The 26,134-nt window shown below is 34.3% G+C and overlaps 1 protein-coding gene across 1 annotated transcript in view; it reads left to right on the plus strand.

Moving 5' to 3' along the window:
- Nucleotides 1-26,134, plus strand: part of LRP1B (LDL receptor related protein 1B) — a 762,836-nt gene that overhangs the window by 567,406 nt on the left and 169,296 nt on the right. The window contains exons 36-41 of the mRNA XM_075092828.1: nucleotides 2,747-2,881; nucleotides 3,298-3,427; nucleotides 8,459-8,585; nucleotides 8,739-8,890; nucleotides 9,184-9,308; nucleotides 12,410-12,781. Of these exons, the coding sequence (XP_074948929.1) occupies nucleotides 2,747-2,881; nucleotides 3,298-3,427; nucleotides 8,459-8,585; nucleotides 8,739-8,890; nucleotides 9,184-9,308; nucleotides 12,410-12,781 (1,041 nt within the window). The remainder of the gene's footprint in view (nucleotides 1-2,746; nucleotides 2,882-3,297; nucleotides 3,428-8,458; nucleotides 8,586-8,738; nucleotides 8,891-9,183; nucleotides 9,309-12,409; nucleotides 12,782-26,134) is intronic.

A 26,134-nucleotide genomic window follows, 5' to 3' on the forward strand; every position in this document is an offset into this window, starting at 1 on the left:
TGTATAGAACATAGTGGTTGTAAAGTTTTGCATTGCTGTGAATAAATAACATTTATTAGTGCTTCAGAAAAAAATAGGTCTTTTCTTTTACCCTGGAACATTATTTAACAGTTATATCAAAATGTCATCGTCAGTGCACTTTACAGCTATGTTTAATGAGGATTTAATTCAGGATACAAAATGTAGGCGAGTAAGGTGTAGGACCGTAAAAGAATATGAGAATTTTAAGGAAATTATGTGTTAGCTGAGGTTTAATATCAGTGTATGGTTGGGTAATTATTATCTTTGCATACTCAAGCTGTTAGCATTTATTTTTAAGGATACTTTCTAGAAGCAGTGACTGCATGTGCCTTATGACCTTCCTCCAGCACAGCCAGTATCACTTGAGTTTCCCTGCTTAGTTCCAGTCCCAAAAATAATTCTGTAATTTTTTGTAGAACAGATTCAATCTGCTCAAAAATTCTGATCATTTTACAGGAACACTACCAAGTAAATGAAAAACTAATTTGACTGATGTTAAAATAGTACTCTCTGCAATATTTGCCTTGAAAATGTGTTTTCCTTTATTATTGGGAAGTATTTTTGTATCTCTAAAGTTACATCTGCATCTCTCAATGATTTTGTATGTCCTCACCACCCTTTTTTATGCGTGTACATAACCATTAGTTGCTTTCTTAGTTTATACCCTTGTCAGGTATAGTATGTATTAAGGAAAAATGTTGATCAGTAACAAAACAAAGCTGTGTCACAAAACACTGCATTTTACTGAAAATAAATTAGTCATTTAGATAGACTTTTAATGGATGTTGTGTGTCGTGATATATTTTGAAGAGAATTATGATTTTTTAAACGGGTTTTATCACTTTAGTATGTTATTCTCTGGAAGAAAATCCAGGTAATTCAGGTGTTTGAATTTTTGGATTACTGAAAAATACTGTTTTAATAAATAATAATTCAAGTCTTTAATGTGGGAAAACAGCACTACAAAGTCAGTTGTGCTATATACATTAAGATTCAGTCATGGAAGTGAAACCACAGAGATCCCTGTGTTCTTACAACTGAGTTTCTAAGCTGTTATGTGGATTGTTGCTCACGTGGCTGACTTTAAATGGTCATAGTATGAATACAAAGTGGTTTATTTTATGGAGATGAATTAAACTGGAGTATGAAATACATAAATCCCAGTGGTAGAATGTTTTATTTGGTTGGTAAACATAATGGATAGATGTTTATGTTTTGGGGTTTTTTTTTAATTAACAATGTACTTTCAGATAAGACTTTGTAGTAATTCTGTATATCTCATATTCAACTAAAGGGTACTCGGTATATACCCGCACACAGTCATAGATTGGTATCTTATTGTTGAATATATGTGCAGCTGGTATTAAGAGCTGTGTAATTTTCATACTCATTTGAAATAAGTAGCAAAATACATGGCTCCAGTGTGTGATAATCAAACTATATGTCTGGGATACTTGAAGACAGAATTTGTCACTTGGTTTATTGTATGCCAGTTCTTCCAAAAATAATTTGCTGAAATGAGAGGTGGTATGGGTGGGGTTCTTGAGCATACCACACTGTTTTGCTTTTGCAATTGACTTTTATCTGTGTTATTTTTTGTGTGTTTTATATAGATATATGTAATATTTCTATATTTGTATATAGAAATATATTGTATAAATGGGTGTATATATATATACATGTACACACACTCTTATGGAATTAAAAGCAAATATATGAAGTATAAAAAAAGAAAGAAGGAAAAAATCTCTAAGCAAAGTCTTTCCCAAAGAAAATAGCTTGCTCAGGAGGTTCCCAGCTGAGAACTTTGAAACCAAAACGTGGGTTGCAGCATGGCTGCATTGTTAACTCAGAGCTCTGTCAATGGAAATACTGAGAATTCTGCTTGAGAGACATCATCACTTCATTTGCCCCTTCTCTTTACCAAGGGAACTTTTTGGCAATAGAGGGGAGTGCACCTTTGTGCTTTGGCCACTCCGAATTCTGAGTCTGGCTGACAAGATTAAATGGTCAATGAGAATAGATTTGCACTCTAAGACCACATAGTGGTGCCTCTCTCCTGCCTTATGGACAGCCCCCTGCAGCAGAATGGCACAGAAGACAGCTGAAATGCCTTAAAACACCAGAAACGACTCTTAGTGAAAGCTTGGCAGGATATTTAAAATAAAAGATGAACTGTGGATAGAGTAAATTTTTTGTTCTTTTATCGGTGTATTACTCTAAAATGTCACTTTTTTTTACTAGTTAGATTTTTTTATACTGCTGAGTTTCAATCCTTATGATTACTGAAGGAAAAGACTATATAAGCAGTTTTACAGTGTAGTTTTTCAGACCTCTAAATCTTTTGTAGCAGTGATTACTAAACAAAATAAAATACCTGTTTTCAAAAAGGTATCCCAATAGGGAAAAGAAAAACAAAGCCAGACAGCATATTTATTGTCTGATTTTTGACAGGGGTAGTGGCTTCCATCTGTTGTCATGGCTTTATTATGTTATGTGTGCAGTGCTAAACAACCAGTAGAAAACCTAGAGTTCTGCCTTAATTATTAAAAAAAAAATGCAAAAAGGAATTAAAGATGATAGTGTTGATACCATTCTTCTATTTACTCTGAGACTTAATAAATTTGGCAGTTTAAAATAATTGGCAGTTTTTACAGTTATTGATGCAGAAACTTGAACTGAAGGAACTGAATTAATCCCAGAGTCCTTGCCATGTATTTTATAGGAAATGATACAATCTATTGGACAGACATGGGTTTCAACAAGATTAGCAGATCTAAACGAGACCAAACATGGAAAGAAGACATTGTTACAAATGGTTTGGGAAGAGTTGAAGGCATTGCAGTGGACTGGATAGCAGGTAGGTCTTAACCTGCTTCACAAATTGTCATGATCTCTGACAGTACGCTCTTGCAACTTCATCTCGAGGCTAAATCACTTGGTTTGCTTTCAGCTCTAATTTGTAATATTCCAAATGTCTAGATATTTTTCTCTGAAGATAACCACCACTGGTTTTTTCAGTTTTACCAGAGGCAGAAAAATTATCTAAATATCTTGGACACTGTTTCTTAGATGGACAGTCTCGATGGTGACAACCACGAACGCAAGTTTATACGTTAAAATGGAAGGCTGAATAGGACTAGAAATTACAAATATAAGATACATATAAGTTAAAGGACGGCAGTCAGTTTCTGGTCCTAACTTATGCACTTAATATTTTAACCACTTTTCAAGTAGTCTTTTATTTTTCCAGTAACTTCAAGCTATTTTTCCTAGGTAACATATATTGGACGGATCATGGCTTCAACTTAATTGAAGTTGCCAGGCTCAACGGCTCATTCCGATATGTAATTATATCCCAGGGTTTGGACCAGCCAAGATCTATTGCGGTACACCCAGAAAAAGGGTAACATTTCCATGGCTACTTGTATTTCTTTTAAAGTTTGCATGCTAGCACTGAATATCTTGGATAAATAAATCGAGGCCTTCATTCTGCTAGATAAGCATTTAATAAAACCCAAAAGGATTGTATTGGAAACTATTGTACTGTAACTAAGCACAGGTGGAAGGAAGTGTTATTCTTCAGTGCATGCTGAGGTTTTTCATTGGTCTCTGTATACATGACATACTGTTCTTTCTTTGCAAAACAGTGTTCTTCTTCAAAGACAATCATTTCAACTGAAGTTTGGATGTTGCTTGGAAGCATGCTTAAATCTGTTCTTAAGTCTCTAGCAAATCCAAGGAAGTCATATAATCTAATGAAGACCTTGATATCATGGTGAAATCGTAGAACAGCATAATCCTTGGTAGTTACAAATTCTCGTATCATGTAACATCCCACTACAACAACCAAGGAGATTGCCCAGGGTAGCTGAAAGTAATGTGAGGTGAAGCGTGGGCGCAAGAGAGCAAAGGTTGTCAAAAATGACATCTGTATTCATCCAACTGTTTGCTGAGAGTAGGGGCTACACTGCAACACTAATAGAAATAGAGAACTTTCTGTCCCCTTCCAGCTCCAAAACTATTGTTAGCAGAGCTGCAAGTAAAACAGAAGCAGTAAATTCTGCAAAGAGTTCCCATCTTTTCTTCATGGGAATGTGAAATGTACTTTCTGAGCAAAAGGCATATAAGCAAGACTCAGTGGATTTAACTTATTCTGCTAAAACGGAGGCTCTAAATGGTGTGTATCCAAAATCTTCAAGAAGTATCTGAGCAACTCCCTGCCCCCAAAGCCAGAGATGACACTAGTGTAGCTCATTTTCCTCAGACTAAAACAAATCAGTATTTCACTACTTTCAGGAACGTGGTCTCTGTACTCAGAGGAATTTGCGCTGTAGTAATGAAGAATCCTGACTTCTGAGTGAGGCCAGATTGATACCAGTGATGCAAAATGCTGTTTGGATCTTCGCCATTATTTCCTTTATGAGAATTTAGACATAGTGATCTGTGTATTTTGCAGACTAGAACATTACAATTGAATGTATTTAAGAATGAAGATGAAAGCAATAACAGGTTTTATTTTCTGCATAATATAATAGCTTTTGCCACAAATCATTTCAGCTGTGTTCATATAGTGCCACTGGTTGCTTGGCGGTATCTGCTAACAGTTCAGGATTAAACCTGTTCTTCAGAGAAGGATCTTCTCCAGATCCTACTCATGATCTGGCTGAATTAATTATTGTATTTTTGTCTTTAATGTACCAGAATAGCTGTGCACTTCTGTTAGAGGGGAAAAAAAAAGATAAAAAAAACAAACCAACCCCCCCCCCCCAAAAAAAAAAAAAAAAGCAACAAACAAGCAAACACCCAAGACTTTCAAAGTACACAGAAGCCTGATAAAATTCTTCTGACCAGAAGGGTAGACCGAATTTCTTCAAAACAATAATTAATTTACAGTGTAATTGTCCTCAGCATGTATATAATGTATTTGCTGTACACAGATACAGGTAGGGTTTAACACCTTACTTATACCAAAGGAGAAGGAAAACTCCCATAAAATCTAGGAGGACGAAGAGCAGCAGATGCAGTTTCTCTGGATAATCCTTAGATACTAAAATAATATTATTTATATAAATAAAATACATTATTTTCAACTAGAAATTGTAAAAAGTGTAATCACTTCTGCAGTATTTGAAGAGGGAAGATGGGTTGTAGCTGAGGTACAGCATTTAACAATTGTCATAGGGAAGAGTAAATGCAGAACCCTTGGCAGAATACAATTTAATACTGCCATTGATAGAAAGGTTGCTTTTTTACTAAAATGTGGATTTTTTTATTTTAAGTACAATATTTTCACATGATGCTTTCTGACTCAGCAGCTCCTGGTTTTATTTTACAAAAATAATAAAGGTGCACATAAGCAGATGAAATAATAGTAAACAGTATTAAAAAGATTCTTTGGAAATAAACAGTTCCAGCTTTTAAGTTATATTAGGGCTATAGATATTTAGAGATGCCGGTGAACCATCTTCTTAGGTCTTAAAATAGTACAGTCGAATGCCACCTAAAAGCAGATATTAATAAAATGTGGTTAAAATATAATTTGGAGGAGTTTGAATTATTGCACTTGAAACAAAACAAAACAAAAACAGTAAAGAAGAGAAATTCTAAATGTAGAAATTAATTCAGTTGTGAAACATTCCTTAGATATTTTGATCGTTTTATATTTTACAGTTAGTTTTTGGATGTATTTTGAATGCTTAAGAAAACAGGAGAATGAAAGGACCACAGATTAGTCTGTACAGGTTGTTTTACTTGTCTGGTAGAACACTGTATCTTCTGTGAAAATAGGTGAGCTCCATCTCTCTTTTTTTAATATTATGCCACAAAATGATATCTTGAGATGTCTCCAGTCAATGTTCCTTCATGAGAAGGATAGCAATGTTTTGCTAGGGAAGTACAGGTCTACCTTTCTGTGGGAAGCTGAAGGCCTTTTTCCCCTCTGTGTTATGATCACATCTCTTTCCCTTTGCGAGGCAAAACTTTCAAAGGTGTTCTTCCTTCCCCTTGCCCTGACTTCACGTTCTTCATTTCTGTTGAAGCTTGAGGTGACAGCTGTAAGAATGGAGAGGAAAATAGCAGTTATTAGATCTCATTGCATCTGCCAGTTACACCAAGATAAGAAACAGCCAGAGTTCAGCTGGTTGGTAACAGTATTTATTGTTACTAAGGAAAAAGTTAAGAACGTGTAGGCCTACAAAGGAGTATCTTAGTCCCTCATCAGGTACACTTATTCATATAACATACACCTGGCTGGCTTTTTTTTCCCATTGAATAATAGATTCCGATCAAGCCCAGAATTGTGACTGAAATATGGAGTTAAGCTAATACTGCAATAATTCTTAGATTTTGAAGATACTCTTTCAAAAAACTTTTCAGGAACTTCATTTGTGTTTAGGGTTTGGGGTGGGGTGGAGTTTAAACTCTGATTTAATTTTTTCCAAATAAGATTTTTTGATAGTTGATCAAATAGCCAGCATCAAATTTTGTCCATCTGCATCTGGAGATGTGAGGTCTGTAAATTATATATGGGATAATTCCAAAATAAGTTGAGTCACAGTTTTTCTGGCATTGCAATATATACACGAAATGTGTCGGTACCATATTGCTGCATACCAAGGTCCAGGAAACAGATGGTACTTCCCAGACTTTTTGGGAAGATAGGGGAAGATCAAGTTTTTCCATACTAGTTAATAGTTTATGTAAGTTTATATATAAATATATTTATAATCATTAATGCTCTAAGAGACTATTAAGTAACTTGCCTCACATTTTTGGCAGCTATTCAGGATTGTCTCTGGAGGATTCTGGATTCATTTAACCTGCTAATTACGGTTTTATTTTTTATTTGTGGTTTGGGTTTTTTTGTTTGTTTTCTCAGACTAACTATTCTAAGGAAAGAGCACGGAATGTTTAATCCAAGCATACTGAATGCCTGCTTTTCTGTAGTTGACATTTAGTTGATATCTTGTGTTAAGAAAGTACCTCTGAATAGGTGCCTGAAAGCAAGTTCAGTTCTGTTTAGAGGTGCTGTTAGTAACCTGGTTAAAGCTGTATTAAACTTAAGCAGTGATTGCTGATATCCAGCTGGTTGATAGATTTCTAAAATGTATTTTTAATTTTGCTAATATAGTAGTTGAATTTCCTAATGTAGTATAAGTTTTATAGTTAGTATTCGTATAATTGTTTGGTATGTCAAGAAGTATGAGAACAAATTCATTTTTACTATAGCCAGAAAAGACCTGCAATTAGAGCCAAAGGTGGACATTATTTCAGAAGCTAAAGGTGATGAGCTAATTATAGAATCCATATTTATTCTACCCTGGCCCATTTTTATCCCTCTTTATTTCATCTTATCTGCAGTCATCAAATCAAATATAGATATTTAACAACAGGTTGGTATAACGATTCACCAAACATAGGGGCAGAACTGGTCAGTAATGCACAGAAGATTTTTGTAATTTTAAAAACAGGCTAATACATACATTCCACACAGAGAAAAACAATGGAGGATGGTTTTACATATTCTGTTCACTTTGTGTGCAGCATATTACCAAACAATGTTTTAGTGTTTTCTTATGAATATTTGCTATGAAAGTGCTTCTCTTCAGGCAGTTAGTAATACGCTAGATCTCATTTGTGTTATCTTAGAAAGAGATTTCTTGCTCAGAATATGTATATATTTGGGGGGTTTATAACATATTTTAACACAAACATATACACATACATGTATATATTTGTAGACACATAGACATTTACTTAAAGCTATTCTGTAGGTTAGTCTTCAGTAAAGGAAGGGCTCTGTGTAGATTAACTGGCCTCATTTTGCTATACCTAAAGCAACAGATTGAGCAGAAGGAGGCCAAAGCAGAAGTTTGGCAATAGTGATACCAGTAAGTACACAATAGTATAAAATTATGTAAGTAAGATGCAGGTTCTTCCCATGAGCATTAAGAAGAATAGGAAAAATATTTTCTTCCCAAATAAACTCCCTTTGATCTACCATTTCCCACAGTGCTCCTCACTGCTTCATATTTAAAACATTAAGTCAGACGTACATCTCTTGTATTATCACAACATTTTTAATAATTAGACGCAAGAGCTTCTGTTCCAGTATTTTTTTCTAATTTGCTTTTATTTTTCCAAGCACAAAGCTGAATTCTTTAAGAATAGAATTGCATATTGACTGATTGAATACAGTTTTAAGAATTACCTCTTATATATAATTTGCAAAAAAGCACTCAAGAAAGAGTTCTATGAAACAAGGATTATGATACATTTAATCTCTTAAGATTATTTAGAGGCATGAGCCTTATGTTTTTTAAACACCTATTTAGTAGTAACGGTGCCTTGTGTTTGCAATGGAAGTACAGTATTACATATTTTCAACTCTTATTTTGATGCTAAATTTTAACTGGTAATTTCTACAACATTTTAGGTATTTATTTTGGACAGAGTGGGGGCAGACTCCTTGCATAGGCAAGGCACACTTAGATGGGTCTGAGAAGGTTGTGCTCGTGAGCCTGGGGATTTCATGGCCTAATGGGATTTCCATCGACTATGAGGTTAGTTCCTCTGTTTCCAGTATATGTTACCATGTACAGTATTAGTTATGATTCATTAGAGCTGGCTGGTCTTCCACTTTGATGTTATCTTAATAACTCGTAATTAAATACTTGAACAAGACTGTTGATGTTTCCTTTAAAATTAATCTTTAGGAAAATAAATTATATTGGTGTGATGCTCGTACCGACAAGATAGAAAGAATTGACCTTGAGAGTGGAGGGAATCGGGAGATTGTGCTGTCAGGGAGCAATGTGGATATGTTTTCAGTCGCGGTGTTTGGAGCTTACATCTACTGGTCTGACAGGTAATTTATTTTTCATAAGTATTTGAGTCTCAAAATATTATTTCAGTGCCAGGTGCTTCACCTTTGTAGGATTAGCCATTCCTTAGCAAGGTCACAGAAAGGATCGCAGAAAGCTTTGCAGTTTCCAAAGAAAGGGCATTTCTGATGCTGAGAGCTAAAGCAGATCAGTGTCATACGGACAAGAACAGGTTTCTTCACCTTCTGTCAGGTGAACTCACCACTGCCCTTCAGTCATTTGTTTGGTGTGAATTAGTTGAGGATTGTTGATGAGACATCTTCAACTTTTTTGGCAGAGCACATGCAAATGGCTCTATTAGAAGAGGCCACAAGAATGAGGCCACGGATGCTGTGACCATGAGGACTGGCCTTGGAATAAACCTGAAGGAAGTGAAAGTCTTTAATAGAGCACGAGAGAAAGGTTGGCTGTTCTTAAGGATGCTATTAATTGTTTTAATATCACCTGCTACTTTTTATGTATATTAAAGCATAGAAAAAGTTGAGTAAGCACTAATTTTATCTCTACTTTTGAAGTATTTTTTAAGCTACAATTAATGTACTAAGGAAAACATATAGTACAAATTCTACTAAAATTCTTCTGAGTGTTTTAGGGAGAAAATCTAAAACCAAAACACTTCCTATCATTCCAGGTTTGGTGGGTTTTGGTTGTGGTATTTTTCTTTTTTCTTTTTTTAAAATAAAGTCTTAATCTTAAAAAAAGCAGTCTTAGGTTTGAGAAGGACCTTGAACTGTGCTTTAAAGAGCAGTAATCTCAGGCAGTCTCAGATTTCTACTGGAAAACAAACCACAATTTTTTTTGCACAGCTAGAAATTCCCGGTCTCTGTGTCTCAAATGTTTATTTCCTGAAATTACTTGGGTTTGAGCCCTGCTCTTTTTGTGTGGGAAGAGATCTTGTAAATAATCGGACTTCCGCTATATTCAATTCATCTATCAAATTCAAGAGGCAAAAGTTCTTATATACCCTTGGTGATTTATGGTATCAGTGGTTAAATTTTATTCTCTACTACCTGATTAAGAATAATCTTCCTTTTAACTATCTTTTTCCTCCTAAAATTCTGGTTTTGAAGATACCTTGACAAATATGTTTCCGTGAGCAAAGGCAGTTACAAGTCTACGAAAAATGTTGATGATTTCTTCAGAACAAACTGCTACCAGGCAATCCAGACAAAATTTTCTACAAATGTATTCACAAAGAGAGAGAAAAAATGTTACTGCAACACAAGATAAACTTTTTAATACAAATATATCTCTGCTGTTGGTAGCTCTCAAAAGTTCCTTTAATCACAGTATTACATACCCGAAGATCCGGTTTCTTTTATACATATCTTTCCTAAATAACTGCATTAAATATGACATGTAAAATAAGTCTGCATTTTGAAAGAAAGCGTATTTAACAATCAAGATGAAAAACTGTCTTTTCATTTTTTCTTCCAATGGATTTTTAAATAGTTTTGAAAAAAACTACTTTGCAAACATATGCATATTAGTTTTACTAAGAATTTCTGCATGTAATTTCAGAGTACTGTGGGCATCATATTTTGTGGATAAAATAAAATCCACACCAAAAATTATTGTTTCTTTTAACTAGGCTAGAAATAGTTAATGTCTGCTTGCTTGGAAGGGCTGCTTTTTATTATAGTCTTAGAAAAATAGAACAATTGGATTAAAAAAATGCTTCTTTACATGTAATGATTTTTATTGATAGCTTTAAAGACTTGATCACATTAGGAATAAGAGAAACTGTTATTGAGGCTAAAAATCTTTTGATGTTAGTTTGAAAAACATAACTGAATGATTTTTTTTAATACATTTTTCAAATTTTACTAGGGTACAAATGGTTAATGTCTTTGGGAGGGGCTGTCAGTGAGCCAGGAGGACAAAAGGGAAAAAAACAGGTGACAAATGTTTTTGGAATGTTTTTCTATATCACACTATATTTATTTTTTTTTTTAGTTCATTTAACTAGAAGTAGTTAACGCTGTTAAAAAAAAAAAAAAGTAATTAGCTAGCTTCCTGACCGTCCATTATTAAAACAAACAAACAAAAAAACAGAAACAAAACGGATGAGAAACACCTCCCGAAAAAAAAACCCCTACAACCTGTGCTGACTGTAATTAATGCCTTTTTTTCAAACACCTGTTTTACCCTTTCTGAGGAGCCAGTCCTGCAGTGCTATTCGCAAGCGGATTCCTGTCCTTTAGTGCTATTTTACATGTGTGCAAGGATATCCCCTAACTGCGCTGATTCCAGAATTGGCCATTTTAAAAGATATTTACAGCTGGTGAACTGTGGAAGCATTGACGTTTTCAAAGAGAGATTTTAGAAGCTTTTTCATATATTTTCTTTTCTCTTCTCAACCTCTCATCCTTCCAAACAGATATTAACTTTTCTAGCCTAATAAAACTTTAGAAGAATCTATAAAACAAACCAAATGTAAAAATGCATACAGCTACATCTCCAAATGTTTTTACATAACTGTAGAGGAATATGTCTCCTGTAACTTTGCCTAGGAACACAAAATTCAGTGTTTCTAATTTGAAGAGCAAGTTAACTCTCATACCCCATTATTTTTTCTTAAAAGCATCTTCAGCTTGAAATGTAGCAATTAGACAATACAATCAACAGTACTTTCAGACACTAAATATTCCCCGACAATTATTATGGTTTTCTACCTGAAAACAGTCTACTTAAAATGTTTTCTTTTCCTTCACTATGTGGAAAACTTTCAGAAATGGGAAAATGACTATATTGAAAGAGCTGAGTTGTTACATGGAAAGTGCTGTCAGAAACAGAAATTAAATTATCTGAACTAACTATAATAGTAATTCGTACATAGTCAAAAAAAAGACAAAGGAAAATAGCTCCTAATTATTGACAATTACTGTAATTTTAAATATTGCTTGCAACAAGTATAGTTTACATCACTGAAGTTACTAATTTGACAATGATTTCTTAACGGTATTCATTTTTCAGGGAGTAAGTTTTCAAAGTCAGGTTTTAAAGAAAATTAGAACAAAATCTTAGGAAATTATTGAAAATAGGGAACTAGACTGACACAGTTTTGTACCTGTCAATATATATGTTTTAATTTTGACAGAACTTGTCTAAAGAGAGTACCGTATTCTGGTGGTATCTAAGCTTGACTTTCTGCCAGTAACAGGTGTTTTTTTTTAAAAAAATAAATCTTTCAAAGCACTTGAAACAGTCTCTAAGTCTTCAGCTGATTATGGAGGAATAACCCATTTTATCATTTTCTATTAATAAAATATATACTCTTGTGAATTGGAAAGAACATTAATTATATTTGCTCATTAATTGTATTATTTAAAAATGTCTTTAGGTTATGGTTAAAGTTACATTCTTTACTGTTTCGGCCTTTGTTTTACTTGTGAATATTGTAGAAACAATTTTAAGAGAAGAATTCTTAGAATACATAAAATTACCTTTTGATTTAAGTCAGGTAAGTGTAATATTATAAAAGATAGACTTTTTTTTTTCAGGTACGAATGTTTGCGCCAAGAATAATGGTGGATGTCATCAACTTTGCCTTTATCGGGGAAATGCACGGAGAACATGTGCTTGTGCACATGGCTATCTTGCAGAAGATGGAATTACTTGCCTGAGGCATGAAGGTTACCTGTTGTACTCAGGAAGGACAATATTAAAAAGTATACATCTTTCAGATGAAACCAACTTAAATTCACCAGTAAGGCCATATGAAAATCCAGAGTACTTCAAAAATGTGATAGCCCTTGCTTTTGACTACAGTCTGAAAGGAAGAGGTACGAATCGCATATTCTTCAGTGATGCACACTTTGGAAATATACAAGTTATTAAAGACAACTGGGCTGGCAGAAAAGTGCTAATTGAAAGTAAGTAAAAAAATTATTTCCCAAAATACATATTTTATTTCAATAAACTTTAAAGCACAAAGTTGAGAATAAACTTCATAGAGTAAAAAAGTCAAACTTTTACCATACTTTTATGTAACGTATATATGTGTGTATATATATGTTTATACTGTATATATGTATATAACACAATTACTGTAAATTATCCCTATAAGATACAAAGAAACATTATCTTTATAATTAGAACTTTAAAATAATTCGTTTTAATGCAATCTAATGATGCGTGAAGCATATTTCTAGCAAACAGAATTGATGATGATGGTGCTTAATATGTAGTGGGGGTGAAGTACTGTAAGATATCTCTGCTGATATAACTGTTCCTCAGTACAAAACACAAAGACCCTGGTCAGTGTTTCCAGTTGACTCACCTTTCATGTAGTGAGCCCAAGAAGAGCGACTTGTGCAACCTACAAAATTGTCCTTTTTTAGTAGAGGCTTACTCAGTAGCTTTGATTGTCTACTCTGCCTCCATTCACCACACTAGTAGGAGGACTTGTATAAAACTTGACATTTTTTTAGCCTCTGAATACTTCAAACCTGACACTGCTGTCAAGGAATTGATGCCAATATCATCACCAACGTCTCCAGGACAAGACACAAAACATATTTTGCAGCTGAGGCCTCAGTAAAATCTTCTGAAGATCTGGCACTGAAATCTTCATCAACAAAGTCTAACATAACTTTAACACAAGGTGTACATAAGAAGTTACCGTGGTTTGTCATGGCAAAATTAGAATTCAAGGAAAATGGGAACGTGGGTGTGTATGAAGTATATCCTTAATGCTAAACATCCAAAAATCCCTGCTACAGAAATCTAAATTCTAAAAACATCTACTGCCTTTCATTTCTGTTCCAATTTAATTGTTCTAAAATATACAGTAAACCTCATTCATCTGTAGTCCATTATCAGATGCATATATTTACTGTGTTTCTTGTCTTCCTATTGTTTTTGAGTAGTCTCTGGGTTTTTTGGAGGCTGCAGTTCATTTTGGTAACCATTTTCCAAAATGTAGGAAGTGTTGTATAGTTTTTGCTACTTCTGTTGTGGATAATTCTCATCTGAATGTCCTACTTCATGTTGCCTACAGCGTTGCTTCATTTAGCTATTTGTTTGGGTCATACAGTTTAATAACAAGACCAAAGAAAGTAATTAGGAAAAATGGAAGTACGTTCAATGTGGAATATATCGCCCTTTGCTGTTGGGTATTAATGGAAATATTTTTAGAAAAGAAAGAAGTTAAACAGCTGGAAACTGACAAAATATTATTCTATAACTGATACTGGATAGTTGTATCATTATGTCCCTCTGCACTGTGGTTCTGGGAAGGTATTCGTGGTCAGGAAAACTATTGACATAAATGAGTGGAAAAACATCTCTCAAATAGAATACAAGGCCTTTTTTTACCTTGAGTTTATGTGTGCATCTTTTAGAGGAATTAATGATATCTGTATTAAGATATGGTAAAGAGAAACTAAGTGATGTTGTCAAGAAGTTCTCATTACTCCCAGAAAGCATTAAAACCTAGGGATTCAGAGTTGATGGTAGCCATACCAGAGAGAGAAACAACTCACAGAAATGTGCAGTGGTGACATACAAGCACTATTTCAACTCTGGTGTTATAGGAAAGATTAAAAGTATTACATGAAAAGCCACTGGAAATATTTACATTTAAAACAAAGAGGAGAAAGAAATACTGGTAAAGCACCAATACAGACACAAATTGGGTTTTTAAAGGAACAATAGAGTATTCCTCATTACTTTATAATAGGTTGTTGTACAAGAGCTAAAGACATTCCATAAAGCATAGTTGAGAATTATACTTTTAAGAAATTGTTAGGAAGTGTTTCTACTTGTAATCTTAATATGCCCGATTTCATTTTTCATTAGCAGAATCAGCACTCTGAATAATTGAATGTCAGATGACATTTCGTATCCATGCAAAAAATTTACTGTATATGCATAGGATGTGTTTGTGAACAGTGGTGTTTGTTTTCTAGAAGTGCTTCAGTTGATTTTTTTCTTTGTAAATGAGAAGCGATATCACATCTCAGTATATGTTATTTTATTGTTCTCCTTCACGTGTTTTAAACTCCTTTTCTTTATGTTGAGTCATTCATTTTAAAGTGGTGGTTTTGTACTACATATCCTTCCTTTCCACAGTCTGCATGTGATTTTCTCTCACTGTAAACAGGAAAGAGTTCATGAGGCTGCTTGATATGGTGGAAGTATTTGACCAACAGTGATACCTATAAAGGAAAAAACAGTGGTAAGACTGCTTGACAGCAGTGATTGCATTCACTGGAAGACGCAAAATTCTAAAATTTTCTGATTTCCGTGGTAACTATATGTGGTTACACAGAGGTTATTAAATGAAATCCAGTTGAGAGATTTTAGTAATAATGTTTCATTTCAGGATTAAAACATAGCATCTTTAACATTCATTTTGCTTAACTTCTTCCTTCACAGTTATCTGTGGCAAGTTTTACTTTATTAGGAAGAGACTGAAAACCGCATCGGTAATATTAGTGTGGCTCTAACAACTCTACAACCTCTTTCTACATCGTTAAGTTGAAGTCTACGAATCATGCAAACCTTTACCCACTATTTGACTGAAATAGTGGAAACACAGTACATTACAAAATACAGTACAATACATATACAAGATACTATTGTCCCAGATTTTTAGCTCACTGAATGTAGATCTGCTCATAAGGAACCCATTAGCTGATGGATTTCTACCTCACTGAAATCAGATATGCCACTCAAATCTAACACGTTATTGAACTTTTCTGCACACTAAAAACAGAGTTAAGATATATAAAGAGCCCTTTATTAAACAGGTTTCCAGTTCACTAAAAACAGATTTACAACTCTGGAGCAACCCATTAACTAATATGTTTTTAGCTCACTGAGAACAGATTTACTACCCAGAAAGAACCCATTATCTAACATGTTTCCAGTCCTCTGAAAACAGATTTACAACCCATACGCAAGCTATTATCTAACATAGTTCCGACTCACTGAATATTGATTTAGAATTCATAAACAACCCATTATCTGACAAATTTTCACCTCACTGAACAGATTTGCAACTCATAAACAACCCATTAGCTAACACATTTTCGGCTCAGGGAAAGTAGATTTACAGGATATAAACAACTTTATCTAACTTGTTCCAGTTCACTAAAAACAGATTCAAAGCTCACCAAGAACCCAGTACCTGATAGGGTTCTGTCTTCAGCAGGAAGGAAAAATGATAACAACAACAAAACCGTGTAGCATGTGCATAGGATGCCATACCCTAACACCTTTATTTTTTGTGTGGTGTAGGTTTTTGGAGTGGATTCTTTCTTATCTCTGAACTCTACTGATGAAATGAGCATTATTTCCTTTGGTCAGTCAGGAGGGACTTTTTCTTTCGTATTTTTATAAGTAACTTTATGGGGTTAATCTTTCTTTTAAAATTTACCTTGTTCCTGGCTGTGATTTCCCACAAATATTCTTTTGAGTGATTAATTATCTAACCATTCAGTATCACTCATTATTTTGTTGCTATAGCATCACGTACAGTTTAATCCAGTCTGCAGACTTATCAGTGCAGCAATATCTATTTTAAATGTGTTGTGGCATGACTACCATCTATATCATGTGTTTTGAGCTCAGTCTTTCCTTCCAAAAAGAGTGTAGGAGGTTATATTGTATTGTCTGCATTGCTTCAAGTACACACTTTGAGAAGTGTCAGACTACGAAGCAATGGGTAGGTACGTACTGTGTGGTCCCACCCACTCACTACTTTATTTTTAACTTTCCACTTTTTATTTGTAAGGCCAGCCTTGCAGTTCACTTTACACAGGTTAGACTGCTGCTTCTTCTGACCTGTAACATAAACGAGCTATGCATATGTGTACTTTTGTACACTGTTGTGTTGGAAACACTTCATGAACCTGTTAAGGCAAAATGTTTGAGAAACTTGATGATGTTCCTATTTTTCATTGTCAGTAGTAGTCCTTTGTAAAACAAAACACAGTCATAGGGATTATATTTGGAAGTATCATGCTCTATATATACTTCCTCTCTTCCAGTTTGAGGAATCGTGCAGCATTCACTCTGCAAAGGAGTGTTTTTCATGTCACATAAGGCTTCTGGGTCTTTAGATTGTGAGAACCAGTGCCTCAATAAATCAAATTCTAACTCAGGATTCTAGAGAAGATCCAGAGAGATTACATACTCTTTGGATGTTGTTTTTAATGTAATTTAGCCCCTGATGGACTGTAGGCTTTGTAGGCAATTGAAAGGTGGCATTGAATACATAAGGAGGTAGAAAAGGTAACAAATGTATATAGAAGCGACACTGTGTTTAAATCAATATGTTGGGGTGGCCATCTCTGAATAATCTGTACAATTTCTGTTCAGCCCTACCAGAACTATACCTTCTAACAGTTGCCAGTCTCTCTGGGAAAATTTGTTACTGAAAACCTAGGTTAAAATGAGGCAATGGAGCAGTACACAGAAAGAAAGGACAGAAATCAGTAGTGGTTAAAGGCACAGAGTTGCATAAGGAGGTATTTGGAAACTTGACTTGTTCAAAATTGCTATAGGTTATCAGTTTCATTTGGAACAAAAGGGTCGATTCTCCTCTCAGAAAGAGCCATGGGGAGAATTTTATTTTCTTTGTTGTTATTCACTTCTAGATGGAACAACACTATTATTTCAAAGTGCTGAACCAGTTTCTGTAGTATTCAAACTGGAAGCCATTTCAAAGGCACTCTGATAAACATATTTGAAGTACTATAAATCTTTATAGATCTAAAAAAACCTATCTTCCATCTGCAAGTAATTTTAAAGTAGATTGAAACAACAACTGAAAATGAAAATGTTCCAACAGAAGCAAGCGTCTTTTTGATATGTGAGATTTTTAATATTATGTGCTTATCCCCTCTCATACCACATCTCCCATTGACTGCTGTTCGTTTTGTCAACAGATAAAGGGTGAGTTGACTTTATTTTTAATGATGTGATCATCTGAATAGAGATTTCTTCTACATAGAATTAGAGATCTTGGTTTGACCCAGAGAAAGTCAGTGAAAGACAATATATTATTCACAAGGTAGATTCTTTGTGGTTTTAGTGGAGCAAACAACTAATGGGAGCCTTAATTAAATTAAAATCACAAAGACCATTATGCTAAACTTTGTGTTTCTTATTATGCATAAAATTATTACCACTGTGGATTGACCCATTAAGCAAAAAATACATTATAATGGATGGGATAATCGTATGTTTTCTCTTTTATAATATCCAAGATTAAGCCTGAATTCACAAACTATCTGCTAAACTTCTCTTCTGTACCTCGACATCGTTCCTTCTCCGCCTGCCTAGAAGCAGAGTGCCAGAGGGACGTCTGTTTTCTTTCTTCCTTCCCTGGTGAACGTGAGCAGCTCTGAAAGAGTCTAAAATTTCTGTCAGCTGAGAATGGAGAGAAGACCATGTTAAACCATCTCTCTGATAAACCATCCATGTGAGCTACCTTCTGTCCCAGTAAAAATGCAAACTAAGATTAGCTTTAGGCAGTGGACGGCATGCTAGTTGATGACTTATTTGCAGTCGGAAACAAGAAGCTGCCTCATAGCATTTCTGGAGACAGCTTTTGGTTTTCCTAACTTGTTTCAAAGCTTAGGCTTATGCAAGGAAGACTTTTTTTTTTTTAACCTAAGTCTCAGTTTCTAAGCCAATAGAGCAGTCTCCTTTTTTTCTTCTCATAGGTAGAAGTTTGAGGTAATATATTCATTAACCAAAGCCTGCCTCAGTGTATTTATTGAAAAACAGTGCAGTGTGAAAGTAATTTAGTGCAGTGGTACAATGCTAGAAGGAAGGGCAATGAAGTTAGAAACTAAAGAAGAGAGAGGAGAAGAAAGGGGGAGGAAAGGCAAAAGAAAGCAAACGAGAAAAAGGAAAAAGTATTAAGACGAGATACTCTAAATGAGCCCTTTTTTTCCTAACTCTGTAAACAATGGCACTGAGCCATTTTGCCAGTGTAACGTCTTTCACAGCACAAAAGGAAGTGATATGTGAAAAAACGCTGCTTCTGTTTTGAACTTTAGGTGCTAGTGTCTATAGAAGGCAAAAATCTTTTCACTGCGAACGTAAAGTGTCAGATCCTGTGATGTATTGTAAGGCTTTTTACAGTCTGAATCTTTTAAAGGTGTTCCAATGTGTGCTACTATTCTTTCTAACTAAATGGGTCCAATTTAACTGTCAAAAAGGCATTTATATTCCCATTTCTCTTACAGAGCATTAGATTTGGTACATTGTATGAGGTCCTCTTGGTTTTGGAGCTTTCTTCTCCAGGAAAGAAATTTTTAATCTGTTAAAAATAAATACTTCAATATTGTTGCTTTTCATTTCATAAATGAATTGGATTCATTATATTGTATATGTAGGAATATAAGTCCAGTGATACTAATTTTTTAAAGGAGGGAAAGTGAGGGGCTGTTGTTAAGTCTAGGATATTTAAGTAGTAAAACCAAAAATTTATTATTATAACTGCTGCCTTGTGAGTGAAAACCAGAGTGTCTGCTTCATTACTATATTTTGTTTCTGGATGTGGCTGCATATTATGATTAACGGGTAAAGTTTACGAGCTGTTCAGTAAATAACTGTTACTACCGGTGAATAAAGTTTACTAATTTTAAGCAGTTGCTATTCTAGAAATATGTATTTCTGCACATTTCATGCTTTGTTTTGCAGTTCCTGGTTTGAAACTCCGAAATGTATTCAGGACGGGAGCTGACAGACACTGACCTTTCAGTTCAGTACGTCCCAAACGTTCCCAACCTCAGTATTCAGGAAAGGTGCTTCTGCCCAATAAACCTGAGATTCTTCATGAATGATTAATATTGTTTGTGACTGCTTCAACTTTCCGAGTTGCCCTTAAATTTTTATTGATGTAAATATTTGCTGATGTACATTTTTACATCAGCAGCTGTGGCTTAGTTGCATAAAATGCAGAACTATATGTGATGAATAGTCAGGGAAAACCTATACAGAACATCTCTTGACATTTTTCCTTTGTTTTAATTTTATTCTAAAGATCAATGTGATCCAGGAAATATTAATAGGTTATTAAGATATTCTGCCATTAATGTTTCTAATATCTCTGTACTCTTTTGTTTTACTTCAACAATAACAAGAAAAATGTGTGATTATTAGACTTATTTAGTCTTAGGCTAGGCACTGAAATGGTAAAGGTAAGTTTTATTGATTTAAAGGTGGTAAGGCCGAGTAGTAATTCTTCTGAGAGTCTACATGTAAGGCATGAAAAACAAAATGTGGGCTCTTGTAATTAGGAAAAATATTTTTTCCATGAAAATTTTTGAGATTTTAGAAAAGTTAATAAAACGCTTCCACCTCTGTATGTTAGATTTCCATTCTAAAAGTCTTTCTGCTTCTAAAGCCTCTTTTACATGGATTCTTTTAAGTATTTTGAGCTTACAGCACTTGTTTAGTAATGAACGATACTGGGAGGGTTACAGTTTACAGTTATTAAAAATACTGTTGTTTTTCTAATTAGTCGAGTTCCCTATATTACCTTAAGTATACAGTGTATCATTATTCCTTTGTTACATTATTCCACTGACTCCAAGACAGTCCCTAAACCTAATCAAGGAGTAAGTTATAGTTGGGATAACAGAGGACGGAATATTGCAGGCTTGCATTTCTGTCGATGTGGTTTTCTTCAGTGAGCTGCCAGGGAGCAACTCTGGAGGGGCCATATCCGTCGTTGGGGAAAAAAGTAATTGGAGGTCGATACAGATTTCCTCATAAAAAGTTGTTGGTTACTTTTTCCCGCATGATAAAAGGGCTAAATCAATCTTTGAAGTATATTATGGTCCAGAAGAATGTAGATGTAGAATTAAATTAAAAAATTGTTGTATTTAGTAACATAAACCAGACTTGATTTTTAAAAGCTGATTATCATGGCAAATTATGGTGATACCACCTACTGCGGCTTGACTAGTGTGTTTTTTAAATGCTGCTAACGGGGAGCCAAAAAGAAACCCAGCATTTATGAATATAAAAGCATAGTTCTGAAACAAGCTTACTGTTTTCAAAGTCACTTTTTCCCTCATTTTAAAGAGTTGATCACTTGTTCCATGTATGTTCAAGTAAAAACAACCAAAAAGTTAGTGGCATTTTTTCTGTTCTCTCATTGTGAGTTTCTGAGCTCATATGTTTGATCAAGAAGTAAGCTAAATTATATAGCGAAATGTAGAAAAACCTCCAGTGCCAGGTAGGAGACAAACAGAAAGAATTCAAATAACCTGGAATTTGAAAAGCTGCTGTTAATTTTCTATTTCTTGGTGTAAAACTTTCACAGAGCTCTGCCTGCATAACTGAAAAGGTTTGCAAGAGTGAATAACATATTTCTGTCAGTCTCCATAATGAAATTAAAAACAAACAAAGCAAAATGTTCCAGAAACACTGCATGACTTACTGGTTGATCCTTTCAGGATCAGTGTTTCCTTCTGGTATCTGTCTTATTTACTTCATCAGCACTCAGTAAGTTGTAAACTCGTATCGGTGAGCGTGCAGGTGTTCACCAAGTGTTGATAGGTCACCTGCTCTCACAGGTCCGGCTTTGCCCAAAGGCTCAGACGTGCCTTGTCTAGCGCCAAATGGGGCTTTACTGATGTTGTACCACTAGTATGTTGAATCAATCCCTAATGCACTTCATGGCACAGAAATATCACCCATCTATCATAGACTATTCGGTTGGTTAGTTCGTATGAGCGTGGTTAAAGTCATGAACTGCAGGTTGGGTTCGTGGTCATTTTCATGCTAAGATTTGATGTTTCCTACTCTAAATAGTCTCATCATGTTCTGTGTACACTCTCATAAGTTCACAGGTAGACTATAAATATCCTATTGCTTCGTTATCTGCCTGCCTTTCCTTCACACTGCACTTATTTCACAGACACAGTAATTACATATTTTATACATCTTAATTGACATAGAGTAAAGCAGTATTATAAATGCAGAAAGATGTTTACCTGGTAGTTTCTTTTTGCTGAATGTATTAGAATTTTCTTTTGAGCAATTATCCAGTATTTGTATTTTAATTTTTATGTGCACATCAACTGAATTGTTAATTGTTATTAGGAAGACACTAAACATTTTAGAAGATGTGAGATTTCAGTATTATACTTTCTACAAAAGCAAAGGTTGTGGTTTTTTTTAAATTCTAAAATTATTTTATTTCCCCTTTAGATTATTCCCCGAAAATGTGCATTCTTTCCAGTACTGGCTACCACAGTAAATCTGAAGGAATAATAAGTTTACACCAATGGAGATATTTACAGTGTCTGGAACTTGAGCTAGTTGTTGCCTCAAAGAACCCAAAGCCTTTGTTTATACTATCTTATTACATTTAATAATCTTTAATGTGCAATAGCGTGGTTTTATATTTTACAGGTACAGAAAAATTATACAGAGGTTTGATGATTTATGGTATAATTTTAGCAAACTTACACGTGCTGTAAAATAAAATAATACTCTTAGGCTAAATAGGACAATGAAGTAATTGGTTATTACAGTTCAGGGTTGTTTATGCAATATTTGATATTTAATATTTCTTTTAGAATATATGATAGCCTTGTTTTACATGTGACTGTCAGAAGCAATTAAGAAATTAAGTCACCCTCTAATTTTCAAGACAAATAGAACCCACCTTGCTATTTTTTATTACACCTTATTATTGTCTTAGAATTTTTGTTTAGCAGAAGGACTTCCTGCTTTATGGCTGCTTGAAGAGCGAAGTAGAAGGGTACAGAATTATTTAGAGTTCTAATTGTGCAGTCAGTTAGATATGTGAACTCTCAACCCTTTTCTTCAGGTACTTTATTGCTTGTGAGGCATTCTTTTCAACTCAGATCAAATGGTGACTGCCTGTTATCTATCACCATAAACTTGTACAAATAGATTGACAGAAAGCAGCATCATCTCCTGTGACCAGTCTGGTATTACAGTTGACAGGCTGTGTCCTGAAAGGTAAATTGTGAAAGCCAATTCAGGGAATGAATAAAGATCAAGCAGGTGTTTAATGTTAAGTACTGAACATTAAAGCCTTCTCCAAAGTCCAGATATTGAAGTGCTGTTTATGTTTATGTTTTATGTTTATGTTTATGTTTTGATGGCTTTTCAGTATTAAAAAAATGATGATGTTGACAGCTGTTCTTGCTTTACAACTTCGGTAAAGAAAAAGAGTTGGTAAGAATATGAAATTAAAGGGAAAAGGTAGTTGAACTGATGCAACTGGAAGAGTTTTGACTGACTGTAAACTTTCTAGAGAATTTTAAAAGTAGAAGATAGGAGATAAACATCTAGGAAATTGAGAAATAGTGTATATATATTACCAGAAGTCAGTGGCAGCAACTATTGGATAATTTAAACTTTAGGCCCTTTAGTATTTTTATTTTGTGTTTGCAATAATGAGGGAGCTCTAATCTGAGTTCTTCAGTTATTGATTTGTTGCTTGTCTGTTCACTGGGAAAGTCAGATGAAGATCAGCATGACAGTATTTATAGGCTGCATCTCATCTGTGGGATGCAATCCATCTTCGTTAAGTTCAGTAAAAGTGATAGATAGCATTTGGCAACGTAATGATGTGATCATTCTACCATTGCCTTTGTAAATCATAAGCTGTTGCATTCTCTTGTGTAGATATTTAATCAGTTATACACCCCGTTACTGATTTAATTCAGAATGTCAGTGGCAGGTGAATAATGTGAGTATTTGTATATTAATATCATATTGTATTAATGTTCCTTTCATTTAAGTATGCTATTCATGTGAAAATCATAAACTGTTGCTTCATGGCTAGAATAAATTTAATCAGCGCTGTAGGCATCTAATGCCATCAGTGTTTTAATTCAATATGTCAGCGAAACAAATGTGTTTCTTTTCATTTCTAGTTTCTTTATGCTTTACTAATTCAGAATATTATATGATGCGGTGGAAATATGAAGCTGAGAGTAAACAAATTGCTAATTTTCATCCTGTCAGTAGATTTTGGGACTGAATCCCCCACTTTGAGCGCCAGATAGGATGAGTATATATTTCTGATGGATTTCAAAGTAACTGAATATCTAATGATAAATTTAAAAAAAAAAAAAAGTGGTCTAGAATATTCCTTAAGGAAGTGTAAAATAAGTAAATATAAAATAGTATCAATGGAAGCCAGTAATGGTATAACACTAGAACGCAGGTGCTTTGGAATCTTCTCCAGTGTCCTGTCTTTGGCAATATAAAAGTGCTAGAAGGTTTTAGTTTTAAGGAACCACCTGGAAGTGTCTAGAGGACCATTTCTAAGTCCATTTCTGTCCTCAGCTGGCACCTGCTTTATCATTGATAAAAGGATTTATATGAATTTGGGGTTCTTGACTAACCTCTAAACCAAAAAGTTTATTTTAACCTAGAAACAATATAAACTAACAAAAAACACCATTGTATTAGCACTGGTGATTTAGTATACTGAAGATTTGCCTGAGTAGTGTACTGGTGGTACCTCATCCAGCTCACACTACATGCTAGTAAGAACAAAGTAGGTTGGTTTTTTTCAGTTGTAAGAACTTCTCTAAATCTTGGATTGCTTTAGCACCTACTATCTAGGTGTTATGCCATTGACTTTAAAACCACCTTGCTTACAGATTTCTAAAAGTATTAAATTATTCTTTTCTGTATTGATGGAGTCTCAATTCCCTAAGTAAGGAACATGATAAAACTAAACGTTTATTGGCAAATAAAAGACAGTGCTTGGTATAAATCCTTCAGAATTTATACTTTTGGTGGAGCCAAGCAAATGCACTTGGTATGTGTTTGCAGCAGATAATGCTATTTTTAACTAGTGTTTTTTTCTTGTCTTACATCAAGGCAATCGAAATCCGCTGATTTACTTTTTTTTTTTTTTAAAGAAAAGCATCTCTTTTTTACTGGGATTTTTGTGTTTGTGGTGTTTATGAAACCATTATCATCCACAGGCTTATAGCCTGGACCTTTTGATAGTTTCAGATTTAATTTGCTCGAAGATGTGATCATCTAATAAGGACCCCTCTCTTCTTTAAAAAGCATGTACACATCAAGCAGTTCCTGAAGTTTTATTTGTGATAAATATTTCCTTAATTTGATATCAGGTATTTGATTTCAGGCAGCTTTCACAGCCTGCTTCTGTTTCTGGGTTGTTTACAGGTTTTATTTTTTATTTTTTCAGTCACAGTCTTAATCTTTGGAATTCCCATTAAGAGAGAGATTTCTTGATTTATTTTTTTTCCTAACTGAGCTTCTTTATTTTCTTTTAAAGTTGTTGCTGCTGTTGTATGTTCAATAAAAATTTTATTGATTGCTGTGGTTTAGTTCTGCTCCACATAGAACATATGCATATATGGCAAGGTTTTTCAACACAGCACATTTTAGGTATTTTATTAAAATGAGAGGAAGATACATTTTTCATCTGTATGCTGAATGTTTGCTTGTTGCCACATATGGCATAAATTTCCATGATTCTGTTTTCTAAAAATTTAGAAATTACTGGTTTATAATAGTAATGTTGAATTACACCTTCCTCTATCACCATTTACAGACCTTGATGTGGAGATGCAGTATGAGTTTAAGAATGTGAATCTATACTTTCTGATTCCTGTAGAAAACCAAGTCCTTCTCTTAAGTATAGAAATGACAAGTAAACCTACACATCTTGTAGCACCTTCACCATTCTCGTTGTGTTCTAGTTCATCACATCTAGCTGTGGCAGGAACGACATCATTATCTTTTTTTCTGCTACAGAAGAGTTTTAGGCTTGTGTAAGCAGTTTGCTTTCAAATTTCTTGACAGATTCAGACAAAGAACAAAGCTAAAGGTGTTAGAATTTCAAGAGTTTACATGAGGGAAATTTTTTTTGAATTTTTTTTTTCTGATAGTCATCTTTCAAATGAAGAGCGTGATTTGCAGCAAATCTTGGTTAAAACTTCACCTCCTAAGGGCTTTATCTTTAACCATAAAACAAAGACTTGATTTCATTTTTCTAAAAACTTCCTTAATAAAGATGAGGAAACAATCAATATTCACAGATACGAAAGGTAAAAATAGTGCAGTAAATGCTCTGGTGGTTTGTTCATTAAAAATAAAGTGCAGAATTGATAGGAAAATGGCAGTACATCTTCTGTCATTTTTAATAGAATATCCCGGGTTGGAAGGGACCTGTGCAGATCATGGAGACCAACTCCTGAACTCCACACAGGGAAACCTAAGTGTTAAACCAT

This window comes from Phalacrocorax aristotelis, chromosome 5 (genome assembly GCF_949628215.1).
Source record: "Phalacrocorax aristotelis chromosome 5, bGulAri2.1, whole genome shotgun sequence".
Lineage (NCBI taxonomy): Eukaryota > Metazoa > Chordata > Aves > Suliformes > Phalacrocoracidae > Phalacrocorax > Phalacrocorax aristotelis.